The sequence below is a fragment of the Cuculus canorus genome, chromosome 27 (assembly GCF_017976375.1).
Source record: "Cuculus canorus isolate bCucCan1 chromosome 27, bCucCan1.pri, whole genome shotgun sequence".
NCBI lineage: Eukaryota > Metazoa > Chordata > Aves > Cuculiformes > Cuculidae > Cuculus > Cuculus canorus.
Window position 1 is genome coordinate 6,946,446 of NC_071427.1, and position 13,233 is coordinate 6,959,678.

At 47.5% G+C, this 13,233-nt stretch overlaps 1 protein-coding gene across 4 annotated transcripts in view; it reads left to right on the forward strand.

Moving 5' to 3' along the window:
* The window catches only part of SBNO2 (strawberry notch homolog 2), a 67,897-nt gene that overhangs the window by 12,910 nt on the left and 41,754 nt on the right, over positions 1-13,233 (forward strand). For 3 of the 4 annotated variants that reach the window (XM_054049833.1, XM_054049835.1, XM_054049834.1), the window contains one exon: positions 6,390-6,513. In XM_054049833.1, the coding sequence (XP_053905808.1) occupies positions 6,390-6,513 (124 nt within the window). Of the gene's footprint in view, positions 1-6,389; positions 6,514-8,291; positions 10,959-13,233 lie in introns of those variants that run through there. The other variant, XM_054049837.1, reaches the window with a different exon arrangement.

Genomic DNA, 13,233 nt, shown 5'->3' on the forward strand with positions numbered 1-13,233 from the left:
AACCACCCTGTTAGCACAATGTAACTGAGGAGATATGCTGTTCCATGCCTACCTTTATATGGATGGTGCAGATGATGGAGAAGGCATCACCGCTACCAGATGAAGTGAAATTAAAGCCTTTGGCCATGTGAGTGCCTTTGAGCTGAGTGAACACTCCCGTCTCACCTTTGTATTGAAAAATAAGTGTGCAGCCCCTGACTGCACAACCCAGGGTTCATCAGAGGCACGGCTGCTTCCTCTGGTTGTAACTGATGTTCTTTGCTGATAACCCCAAGGTGTGTGATGATGAGTACAGGCTCATGTGAGAAGTTGTGGTGGCTTCTGAGTGAAGCTTCCTGGTGCTCAGTATGGTTTGGTGCAGCAAAGTGGAGTCATGGTGGAGAAGTACGATTGGACTCGATCTCAAAGGTCTTTTCCAGCCAAACAATTCTTTGATTCTATGGTTTTCAGCCTTTGCATGGTAACGGCGGTTGTGGTTGTTGGGAAAAACCTCAGCTGTGTGCTTTCTAGATTCAGTACAGAGACATTTCTAGATTGCATGACCCAAATTTTTGAGGGATCTCTGCGTAACAATAAACACTGTTCTTGCTTCTCCCCCGTTATGATCAGCCTCCATCCTGGATCAGGGATGGGATATGTCAGGACATGTTTGGGATAGGTAAGGTGGCCTTGGGCCGCCACCAAATGACTTGGATTAAACTCTGCTGGGACTGGGAGATTCTGATGGTTGGGAAGGCCTGAAGGCTGATGGACGGCTGCTTTGGTCTCTGTGAATGCAGGGAGTGGCACGGAAACACAGGATGTGTCTTTTTTTAGGTCAGAGGTGGGAGGAAGGAACAATAAAAGGAACAGAACTTGATATCGTGAGCTAATGACTGTGTTCCAGGTGCTCAAGGACTTGATTAAACCTCCTTCGTAAAGGGATTTCAAGATCTTTACAAGAAAGCTGGAGAGGAGCTTTTTACAAGGGCATGTAGTGATGGAACAAGAGGGAAAAGCTTTAAATTGGGGGGGGGGGGTAGACATTAGGAAGAAATTATTCACCATGAGGGTGAGGAGGCCCTGGCCCTAGTTGCCAAGAGCAGTGGTGGCTGCTCCATCCCTGGAAGGGTTCAAGGCCAGGTTGGATGGGGCTTGGAGCAACTGGATCCAGTGGGAGGTGTCCCTGCCCACTGGGGGGCCGGGAACTAGATGGGCGTTGAGGTCCCTTCCAACCCAACCCATTCCATGATTCTGTGATCTTTGTGGAAAAGCAGAAAGATCCATCCTCAGGGGTGTCCAAATTCCAGTTTGGCCACTAGCAGTGAGAACCAGCCCGCTTGTTTGGAGGAATGGAACATGTTTTGTCTCTGCATTAGCTCTGTTTGCATCCAGTGTGCTTGGTGCCCTCAGCCTGTGGAGCAAGCTGGGCAGTGATGGGGTGGGTGGGACAAGGCAGTTCTTGGTGTGAGGTCATCAAGCCGCTGTTCCACAGGCACTTCCTGCAGCTCTGCCATGCTCGTGACTCCCCGAAGGGAGAATCCATGAGGAGCCATCAGACAGACTCGCTCCGTATCTCTGCTCTGAGCCTGCCTTTGCTTGGAAGCGGTTGTATTTTTTGAGCCTGATTACTGTAAATTACCCCTTGAGAATCCTCAAGGGAGCTATAACAGAATTTCTGTTTTGCTGTATTGAACCACAAGGTTAGATTATGTTTATCTATTGTGCTGGGGCTTGCTTTGACCATTTGTGCTGGTTTTGCCCCTCGCTTTCTTCCTGCTTAGTGGTGCTCCACTGGAAAACTTTGAGCCTCTATCCTGCAAAGACATGCCTACATTAAATGTAAACTTGTTGACTTTGCTATAGTTACTTTTGGAAATGAGGCTTAATGTAGCAATTATTTGCTAGAGAATGATTTAGCCAAGGCTGCACCTTTAGGTTCTGGTGTTTCATATCCCGGGAACTGTAAAAATCACCTTTGAGGTGAAATTTCCCGTATCTGCATGCCACAAAAAGGAAAAAGCCTGTCCTTTCGTGTTTTGAAAACCCAGCTGAATCATTTTTAGGTGGATTTAGGGCTGCGGTGTTACAGGTAGGAATCCTGAAAGGGATAGAAACATTGGAAAAAAAAAAAAAAAAAAGACGTTTTAAAGGGAATTGGAGTTATAACCCATGTTGTAAGATTAAAAAATGCAGATAGCATTAGAGTTAGCTTCAATCTTTGCAGTTTGCAAGCGGCTCTGTTTGAACACAGCTTATTCTCCCAGCAGCAGCTTTGTCCTTAAGCAGGTTTTTCCTGTTCCTTTTCAGCAGCTAACTTTCACGCTGGAGAATTCCTTTAAAAGATCCCAGAGCCTTGCCTCTTTGTTTCACATTTTCTTAGCCCGAAAAATGTAAACAGTGTCTTAAACCTCGCTGAAAGAGCAAACAGAGTCCAGGTGCACTGTACAGAAGAGGCGTAGCTCGGTTGATTTCTGTGGTGGTTATCCTGAAGGAGCTGGGCTGCCTTTGCTGCTGTGGGCTCCATACATTTCTTGCTCTGAGGAAGTCTGGACCAGTCGGTGATCACGCATCTGCAAAAAGATAATTTCTCAACACCTGGAGCAAAGCTTTCTCTCTGTTTCCAAGCATGCAAATCCCTCTTTTCCTGCTATTTTCATCCCCTTTTCTACTTTGCCATGTGTGTGTGGGGCATTGCTTGCGAAAATGGTAAAATGGGCTTTGAAAGACATGAATTGGTCTGATAATGGGGAAGAAGAGCCTAAACAGTCTGTGACCTTGCCAGCTCATTTCTGCTCTCCCACTGGCTTGAGATGTGATGTTAGCATCTCTGAATAGAGGGGCTGTAGCATCAGAGCACAAGGTCTGCCCAGAATACACATAGGAGGTCTCAGTGCCATTGCAGCGTGGCCCCAGAAGGGCTTCGGGTGCATCAGATGCATTGAGGAGCAATGTTGGATTTTAAAATAAGAGTGCAAGTGCAAACGGGCAGTCCAGTACATGCAGTGCAATTAAATCCAGTATAAATTTGCTTTCTGAAATGATTTCTAGTTATGCAGTGAACACCCTCAGCCTCTGAGGGGAAGCTGAAGACCCAAAGTAGCTTCCATGGAGCAGTTTACCCATAACTAAATCCCGGAGAGGATTGGGTGAGCAGGTATGTCCAGGGCAGTCTTGCTGTGAGCCTGCTTTCACACCTTTGCTTTGGCAACACAGCAAAGCTCACGTGCTTCGTTCCTCCAGTTCACACTTGGTTTTGCAGTTTAACTCAAGCTGACTTCTCAGTGGCTTCATGCCAGCTCCTCAGATGAGGGTGGACATCTTTAAGTTCTCATTGAAGGAAAGCTGAGGCACAGCACCAAAGGTGGTAAAGGGACTTCAGCAAGCGCTGCACACTCAGTGGCTTTCCTAAGAGGATCTCCAGGCACTGCACCGAGTTGTTACTGGCTGCCATTTCAAACTGCGAGTAGAAAGTGCATCTCACATTCACCGAGTTGAAAATCAAGATTAAAGGAAGCAAAATAACATACTGAAGCGGGTCATTCTGCAGCTGTGCTGGCCAGGAAGGCTGGGGCTGGCTCAGTCTCCTTCCCATTACCTTAACTGACTCTTGTCCTGCCCCACAAGGTGCTGGCAAAACAGGAGACGGTGTTCACTTTTCCAGTAAAAATACTTTTCCCCTTCCCTGGTTTGTTCATTTGTGCTGGCCAAGCTCCGTCCTCATGGAAGAGACGGTGAGACCACAGCAGTTCAAACTTGAAAGAAATTTAAACAAGCCTTTCCCTGGGTGTAAATCAGTAATTCCCAGAATTTATGCACAAATTTTAATTGGCCTGAATAGATCAGGAGGAGCTGGGAGTCGGGGCTAGATTGCTTTAGCTATTTTGTGTAGGAGTGCTGGATCACCCTTTGTGCCCGCATGGGACTGGGGTCAGTGGCAGTGCTGAAGGGAGTGGGAAAAGGAAAAGAGAGGGAGGGAGCTGTGCCTTTTAGAGAGTGTAATTTTTAATGATGAGAAATGAGCAGGAAAAATGGATTTGGCAGAGGGAGATAACTGTGTTTGTACATGGATACATAGGTAATTGTTCATCATGTTGTATTAATGGTGTAATAATTGTGTGATAAGCTTGATATGAGCTGGCAAAGTGTGCTCACAGCCCAGAAAGCCAACCATGTCCTGGACTGCATCCAGAGCAGTGGAACCAGCAGACCAAGGGAGGGGATTTTGCCCCTCTGCTCTGCTCTGGTGAGACCCCACCTGGAGCCCTGCATCCAGTTCTGGGATCTCCAACATAAGAAGGACACAGATCTGTTAGAGCGAGTCCAGAGGAGCCCACAGAGATGATCCAAGGGCTGGAGCACCTCCTATACGGGAACAGGCTGAGAGAGTTGGGGTTGTTCAGCCTAGAGAAGAGAAGACTCCAGGGAGACCTTAGAGCAGCTTCCAGTATGGAAACGGGCTCCAGGAAAGTTGGAGAGGGGCTCTTGGTCAGGGAGTGCAGGGATAGGATGAGGGGGAACATTTTACAGCTTAAAGAGGGAGAGATTGAGATAAGATCTTAGGAAGAAATGTTTTACTGTGAGAGTGGAGAGGCCCTGGCCCAGGTTGCCCAGAGCAGTGGTGGCTGCCCCATCCCTGGAGGTGTTCAGGGCCAGGTTGGATGAGGCTTGGAGGCTTTAAGGTCCTTTCCACTCCAAACCATTCCATGACTCTATGATTAATGAGCTGCTAGTCACATATGACTTTAATTGCTTAACGATGCTTTGGCAGCACAGTCATTCCCATTGCTGCTCCTGGGTGCTGTAGATTTTTCATCTTTGGTTCTCCCTTCCTCCCCGGTGCCTGGTTTTGTGTTTTACGGCTGTGGATTCTGTAAGGCTGGCGTTACCAAGAACGCCCAGCTTGCCACAAGAGGAAACCAGTCAGATGGGGTGAAACGTTGCAGCGGTTCCAGCATGCAAACATGTTGGGTGGCGATTGCCCAAGCGGTGCACAGCCCTTACGGGAAAGATTACGAAGCACATTCCTTGCTCCTGCCGGAGAGGGAAAGGGTTTATGTGTGTAATAACAAAACCAGGAGATGGTAATCGAGGCCAGAGGCTACTCCTGGGAAGGAGGAAAGGAATTGTCAGCTCTTTTGCAATTCTTGCCTCCTCTCTGCTGGGAGGAAGCAGGGCTGGGGGAAGGGAGGCAGGATGAAGTGCTGGCTAGTGCCCTGCCAAGGAGGGAGCACTCAGAGACCTTTGCTTTTTCACTTCTGAGTTCAGCAGAGACCTCACAGTGTAGCCAGGTACAGAATCACAAAATGGTTTTGGTTGGAAAAGACCTCTAAAATCATTAAGTCCAACCATGGATCAAGCCCTGCTAAGTCCACCACTAGACTGTGTCCTGAAGTACATCTACTCATCTTTTAAATCCCTCCATGAATGGTGACTCAGCCACCTCCCTAGGCAGCCTCTTCCAATGCTTGACAATCCTTTTGGTAAAGAAGTTCCTCCAAATATCCAACCTAAATCTCCCCTGGTGCATCTTGAGATCATTTCCCCTTGTCCTTTCACTGGCTACCAGGTAGAAGAGACCAACACCCACTTCGTTACAACCTCTTTTCAGGCAGTTGTAGACAGCAATGAGGTGTCCCCTCAGCCTCCCTTTCTAAAGGCTAAACATCCCCAGCTCCCTCAGGTGCTTTTCATGAGGCTTGTGCTCTAAACCTTTCACCAGCTTTGTTGCCCTTCTCTGGACATGCTTTCAGAGAACCTTCCGTGCTTCTGTACGATTGCTTCCATCCACATCTCGTCTCTACTAGGCTGGTTGTTCTGTCTAGGACTGCATGTCCTGGACCCTTCTGGCTTTGTCTGTCTTTTTTTCAGTTAAGATCCATGACCAGCAAACCTATCCGGGGTGTGCAAATGGGTTGGGTTGGAAGGGACCTCAAAGCCCATCCAGCTCCAACGCCCTGCCATGGGCAGGGATACCTCCCACTGGATCAGGGGCTCCAAGCCCCATCCAGCCTGGCCTGGAACACCTGCAGGGATGGGGCTTGTTTGGGCAATCTGTGCAAAGCCTCTCCACCTTCATCCTTACCTTTTACCTAACGGGTACCAGGTCCCTCTGGGTGAGCTATTTGCCAAAAGAATCGCTGCAGTCCATGTCTGCTAAGACCAAGACCTCCTTGTGTAATGGACGCTTTCCAGGCTCTTAGGCTGCTAAGTCTGGGAAGTTGGATCTAACTTGTGGATGTGTTATTTTGCCTTGAGATCTTTTCTGGATAAACACAGTTCTATTCAATATTGGCCTTCTCTATGGGTCATCCCAAACTTGCAGATTCACTGCTCATGACGGAGTCTGAAGCAACCTGTGAAATCCTCAGGCCTGACAGGAAATAACTACTTTTCCCATTTCCTTACAGGCAATATTTTAACTCCCCTCACGATTTTTATATGAATTCCATCAGCAGACCACATTTCCTGGATACAAACTATGCATCTGTGGACCCCGCTGACTTCTTAACCAAAAATGGTGATTTTCCTCAGGTGAGTACGCAGCTCCTGATAGCTTTGGGGGAGAGTGGGGCTTTGTGGTGATGGGGTTTATTTTTCAGTATTGCTTAATACTGAAAGTATTGCTTAATACTGAAAGGAAGAGCCCAGCAGGATCCTAAATGTTTCCAGCATCTGATAGGAATTGTGTGCCGTTGGGATGGATAGCTTCTGAGAAGCTGTTGTCAGAGAATCTGTTGGCTTGGTAGGAGCTTATTTGTGCTTGATAGGAGCTTATTTAATTGCTTCTGTCTTTTAAATTGATGTTTAATATAAACACTGAAAGTTAATGGGGGAACCCGGTTTGCAGGACGGTTTGTTAAGTGTGAATTGCAACGCACATCAAGTCCTTTGCCTCCTGAAACTCTCTTCACCCACATATGCTTATGTGTGTTTGCTCCCTGGTTACAAGTGGTGGATTCCTGAATAGTGAGTATTTAGGGATTGCGTCAACTCAGTGCCCAGCAAATGGGGATTGCAGCCAGTTCAGATTTGCAGGGTTGCAATGTGGGAGGGATGAATAGTCACACTGGCATCTCTGGGGACCAACAGGGATCCTCACCTTGGGAATCTCCCTGAGTGGGAAGCAGCTCTTTCCATAGTGTTTCTGAAACATTGCACTGGCTTTTGGCAACACCTCAGAGTGGTCAGGGAAACGTGATAAGCAGCTGATCCAACAGAGCTGACATGGAATAAAGAAGGGCATAGCTGTGTCCTTTCTAAGAGTCAAGGTAGATATTATCAGTACCTGGCTTTGCGGTAGGGTTTCCCCCAGCATCAGAAGATCCATGGTGAGTAAAACTCAGCGTTACCCTGCCTTGACCTGTCAAGGCAACAGCCAAACTGAATGAAACTCCTAGTCCAAGCTCTCCCATCTTAGTATGTCATTGTTCTGGTTAGCTGGGAAGCATGCAGGTGCTGGGTGCACTCCAGTATCCTGCCAGCATCCTTGAAAGCAGCCAAGGAGCAGGAGTGCTGATGGACTTACTGAGCACCCTTTGCTTCCAGCACCTGACTCATGTCCTGAGCCCTTGTTTGAGTGGGACTCTTCCACCAGACAAGGAACGTGGGAAGGAGCAGGGCTGTGGCAGCACTCTTGGGCAGGTGCATCCTTTAAGCCATGTACAGGATGGCTTTTTCAGTTAGACCACGCTGCAGGATGTTTATATTAGAAATTAGTGATTAATGTTTTTTTTCAGTACACCTAAGGTCTTCTAATGAGACCTGATTAACAGGTTGGTTGGTGGCTCAGCAGTTGCTGCCAGATTGGACCATCAAGCCTCAGGGGTGCTTGGAGGGTCTCAGAGGAGCCTTTAAGGTATGAAATCATAGGCTGTTTTCAAAATCATCTATTATAGAATCATAGAATAGTTAGGGTTGGAAGGGACCTAAAAGATCATCCAGTTCCAACCCGCCTGCCATGGGCAGGGATGTCCCACTAAATCAGGCTGCCTAAGGCCCCATCCAACCTGGCCTTGAGCACCTCCAGGAATGGGGCAGCCACAACTACCCTTGGCAACATGTTCTGGTGTCTCACCACTCCCATGGTGAAGAAATTCTTCCTAATGTCTAGTCTAAATCTACCTCTCTCCAGTTTATACCCATTCCCTCTCGTCCTGTCCCCACAAGCCTTTATGAATAGCCCCCTCCCCAGCTTTCTTGTAGCCCCCTTCAGGTACTGGAAGGTCGCTATAAGATCTCCTCAGGGCCTTCTCTTCTCCAGGCTGAACACGCCCAACTCTCTCAGCCTGCCCTTGTATGGGAGGTACTCCAGCCCTCTGATCATCTTTGTAGCCCTCCTCCGGACCTGTTCCAACAGCTCCATATCCTTCTTACGCTGAGGATTCCAGACTGGACACAGTATTCTAGATGAGGTCTCCCAAGAGAGGAAGAGAGGGGTAGAATCACTTCCCTCAGCCTGCTGACCACACTTCTTTTGATGCAGCCCAGGAAAAGGTTGGCCTTCTGGGCTGTGAGCACACATTGCCAGCTCATGTCGAGTTAATGTTGGCTCACGTAGAAGTTAAGCTTGTCTTACTAGAAGTGATGTTCTTTTTTGGTCACGAAGCAGCTTCCCAGCAGAACTAAGCTTCCTCGGAGTATGGGAACCAGCTAATCTGACCACCACAGGTCTGCAGCTCTGATAGAGAAGCACAGGGCACTGTTGGGGGTTGTGTGAGATAGAGCCGAGCTTGTTTTTTCCTTCTTCTGTTTTCTGGTGAAGACTGACCATTTTAGATGTTTCACCCTCAACTCTAAGCATGCCCTTACAGCACCGCACTGAGCTGCTGAAAGCTGCACAGCAGAGGCACAAGGACACTTTGTGTGCTAGCATCGTGCTTTTGCACACCAAGAAATGCTTCTGTAGGCTCCATTGAGCTGCTGTGCACTTTTTAATGTCCTTTATTTTCAGTAACCACTGAACGTCAAGACGCATGTATGCACAGAAACTTTTCCCTTTGTCATCTCTCTCACATTCCTGTGTGATTCATGAATTGATGCATCAGCAAATTGATGCTTTTCTTAAGGGGGACATGTTAATTTCCTCCTAGTTGTTCTTTTATTGCCTTGACATGGCTAAGGAGAGGTTTTGAACCTCCTTGGGGCCCTGATTTCTGCAGGGCTGGATTTACGTGTGCTGGAGATTTGGACCTTTAGAGGTCAGGCATGGGTGTTGGGGTGCACCTCCAGCTCCCTGAGGGAAGCTGCTGGGAGCACCTCCCGTCAGTGACTTGCCTGGTCCATCACCAGCAGCTGTTGACCATAGTCTTCGAACTTGATAAAACCAGATAAGTGAATTAATTGTAATAGCATTGATCTTTGCCTCCTGCAGAATTAATTGTGGGAGGAATGGGACAGAAATGTGATCTCATCACCTTGTGGAAGCCATTTAAGAGGCTGCGATGGAAGGGGGAGAGAGGTCCTTTCCTTAGGTCTCAGCTTGCAGGTCTGGTGTAGTTTAGTTGATGGGTTTAACAGGAAAAGAGTTTTATTATTTCTTTAACTTCTCTGTTTTCTAGTATCTAAGTGGTCGATCAGCTTTCTTTCCCTGCTGCATCATGGGAATTGATCTCAGCCAGCTTGGAGGAGCAGATTTTCAGAGATCCTTTTTGGAAAGGAGATGCTGCTTTGTATCAGCTAGGAGATAAAAGAGCAGGAGGGTTCTGAGACGAGCCAGGCATTAATGACCTCAAACAATTTCCAGAACAAGAAATAATTAGAATTATTGAATGCATTTGGTTGGAAGGGACCTTTAGAAGTCATCCAGACCAACCCCCTTGCAAGAGCAGGGACACCTTTTAACTTGATCAGGTTGCTCAAAGCCCCATGCAACCTGACTTTGAGCATTCTCAGGGATGGGGCCTCCAGACCTCTCTGGGCAACCTGTGCCAGTGCCTCACCACCTTCAGTGTAAATAGTTTCTTCCTTATATCCAGTCTAAATCTAATAATTCTCGTGCCACTCTCATCTTTTTGGAGAAGCAGTGACAGATGGCAGAGAGTTGACTGTGGGCAGTTACCCTTCTGCTTGGACTCTTTCTCCTCAAGCCAACAATTGTGATAGTGTCCCTATTAAAACGTTCTTACAAGTGTTCTGCTTCAAGTATAGAAACAATAAAGTGTCCTTTGCTGAATCTAACACAGCCAAGCTAGTTCTTTTACTCGAATGTCGTGCCACGTAAGAGCAGGCAGCACCATGTAGGTTCCCATGAGGTAAAGGGCATTTTTATGGGTGCTTTTCTGTCCTGTTTGATGGTTATCTGCAAATCTTTGCACTGAGCATCACTTGGGGCTTTCTGGAGATTCCCCTAGATGACCCAAGGCAATGATCTGTCACCTTGTGCACTTTGAAACTGAGAAACATTGAATAAGATCTTTGCTAGGGCTTTGTTTTCCAGTCACACATGCTCAGCTTTTGACTTCGGAGCTTCCTACATGATTTGCTCTTTCCTAGCACTCTCACATATTAGACTGCAATAAGCACCAACAGGGAAATCCATTGATAAAACCAGGTGCTCATTCAAAGGAAAGTTGAGGATTTTTTCCCAGAAGCCAGAATTAGAGCCTGGATCTGGTAGAGCAGCAGGGACTTTACTGGTGACAGTGACACCAGGCTGGAGCCATCCAGGAGCGTCCTGGAGCTTTTCCATCCCTTGCTTCAGCAATATTTTCCACTTTACTTGATTTCTTGCTGTCCCAGATGCCAAACTGTTACATATTAACCATCTACCCGGGAAGCTGAAGCATCCCATTCAGGAGGTGTGGGAGCAGCCTGGGTGGTTACGTCTCTCCAGGTGACTGTAGGAAAGTACCTATCTTTTCCATACTTGCTGAGCGGGGTGGTAGGAGTGGCAAGTCCGATTAAATTCTGGGCTGTTCTGACCATGCCAAACAGAAGAGGGAAACCAAAGAGAGAACATGAGGAGTTCGCATGCTTTGGTAAGAGATTCTTGATTAAATCTGTGGTTGTTGAGCAGAGAAGGTGATTTGGGTGCCTCTGTGAGAACTTGTGCTGACTTCATAAGCAGATACACACTGTTCTTATACCAAAACCTGCTCTGTGATGTGCCTGGGAAGTCAGAGGAAGGAGATGGAAAAGCCGTTTCTGATCTCGGAGTGAAGCTTTGATCACCCTCTTGTGATCTGACAGCGAGCTGGTGAACACCACCTCCCTAAAATGTCCCCGCAGCAGCAGGACCCAGTCCAGCCTTGGACTGCAGAGCCTGTAGGCAGATTCTCTCCTTGAAGTGTTTGCCAAGAATACTGAAAATGGATTTAAAAGGTCTAAAGAGCAAATACCTCAGAATCATCCGTCATGTATGTCGTAAATGCTGTCAATGACAGTGATTGCAGGAGTGTTCGTATGACCTCGAGTTTGGGACACTTGAGGGTTCAGAGAGTGGGAAGAATGATGTGATTCCCCCAGTGCTGGCATTTTCTCCCATTATCCTCTCTCCATTTTCCGTTTTCGAGGTCCACAGCCAGACCTTCAGGGTGTAAAGCCTTTGGCCTGAGGGTGCCAGGAGTGGGAGTTGCCACATTTCTTAAAGGCTCTGGGAATTTCCTTTTACTTGAATCATTCTCTGCTGCTGTTTGGGCCCAGCGAGGAGCGATGTCCACATGTATCGCAGCAGCCTTGCTGGACTCCTTCTGAATCCTGGAAAAGGTGCTTAATTTGTGTGGTTGGAGCAGCACAATGTGAACCTGAACTTGTTTCCTTCACAATATTGTTGGGTTTTGGCTTGCTTATGGGTTGTTCATCCTTGCCAGTCTATTGGCATTCTTTATATAAACAAGTGGCTAAAACTGAGGTCTGGAAAATAGTTACATGGGGCCGTGTTGGGGTCTGATAGCATTTTGTGATCTTGGGAACTGTTGTCTTAAGTCGAAGTCTTGCCCTGACCCTTTGGTACCATCGCCTTGTGGATAAAGTCCACAGACCGCACACACGTCCTTAGAAATCAAAGCCCTGAAGAGAAGCAGGTTTCGGTCTCCATCGCTTCCCTTAGTTTCTGCTGTTTCCTCCTCCAGTCTCAGGTGCTGGTGAACTGGAATCAGGGCTTGCATGCAGTAATTCTGCTGCCTGCAGAGGCATTTTTATCCTATCAGTGCTCTCTTGTGCCGCTCATGGTGAGAGCCTTTCATTGCCACAAAACACTAAATCTGGGAGGTATTATCTTCTCCCTTGGTATCTGCTGCCCCTCAGATGGTGTGTACCAAGCCGTACTCTGTCACCAGAGCCTTACAAAGCAGAGCAGCCCATTCTAGAAAAGTAAACCTGCCCTGTAAATGCTTGCTGCTTGCAACCGCCATGGATTTTCCTTTAAACTTCATTGTTGTGTCCTGTTTAGAATTACCTCAAGCTCATGACTCTGCCCATTTCCGCCGAGCCCTTTGTTATCTAAAGGGATCCTGCCTACTCTGTGTTGCCCTTTGCTTAACTCGATCTGCCTTGTTCCTTGTGGTGATGCAGAACAGGACTTTTTTGAACACGCAGAAGCCTTTTCTGACTTCATTTGCCATGAGTTGCACTGTAAAATAAGCTAGATCTTTTTGGCAGAGGCTGCCCAGGGCAGGGATGGAGTCTTCATCCCTGGAGGGTTTCAAAAAGTGTGTTGATGTGGCACTTTGGGCCATGGTTTAGTAGGGAATGTGGTGTCGGGCTGATGTTTGGACTGGATGAGCTTAGAGGGCTATTCCAACCTTAATGATTTTGTGATTCTATGATTTTAGCAGCAAGGGTGAGCGTCTCCTGTGGAGCACGGACAGTGCGGACACAGTGTGGGGCTCTACAGAAGCTCCTTCCTTCTCTCCTCCACGAAGTAGCTCTGAACATAAATACTTTGGCAGGGAACTCGGGTGCCCTTTATAAAATGTGTGTTGCGCTTGGCCTGCAGGAAGAAGGTCGGTCCAGGCTGATTTAGCTTGTGGGGGCAGGGAAGAGCTGGCTGCTCTGGGGTAGTCATTTGCAGTAATGCTGTAAAGATGCAGTTACAGCCTTGTTTGATCTCCTCATGGTGTATGGGGGGGGCTCTCGGCCACACGTGTTAATCATAAACCAACCCTCTTTTCACTACCATTCCCTTGCAATCCTCTATTAATCTTTCTTGTTAAAGGGAGGGGAGTAATTAAGCTGCTCTTAAAAAAAGTATTAATTTTTAAAAGCACTTGAGTGCACAGAACTGTGGTGATTTAAGGGAAATCAATGTAACAG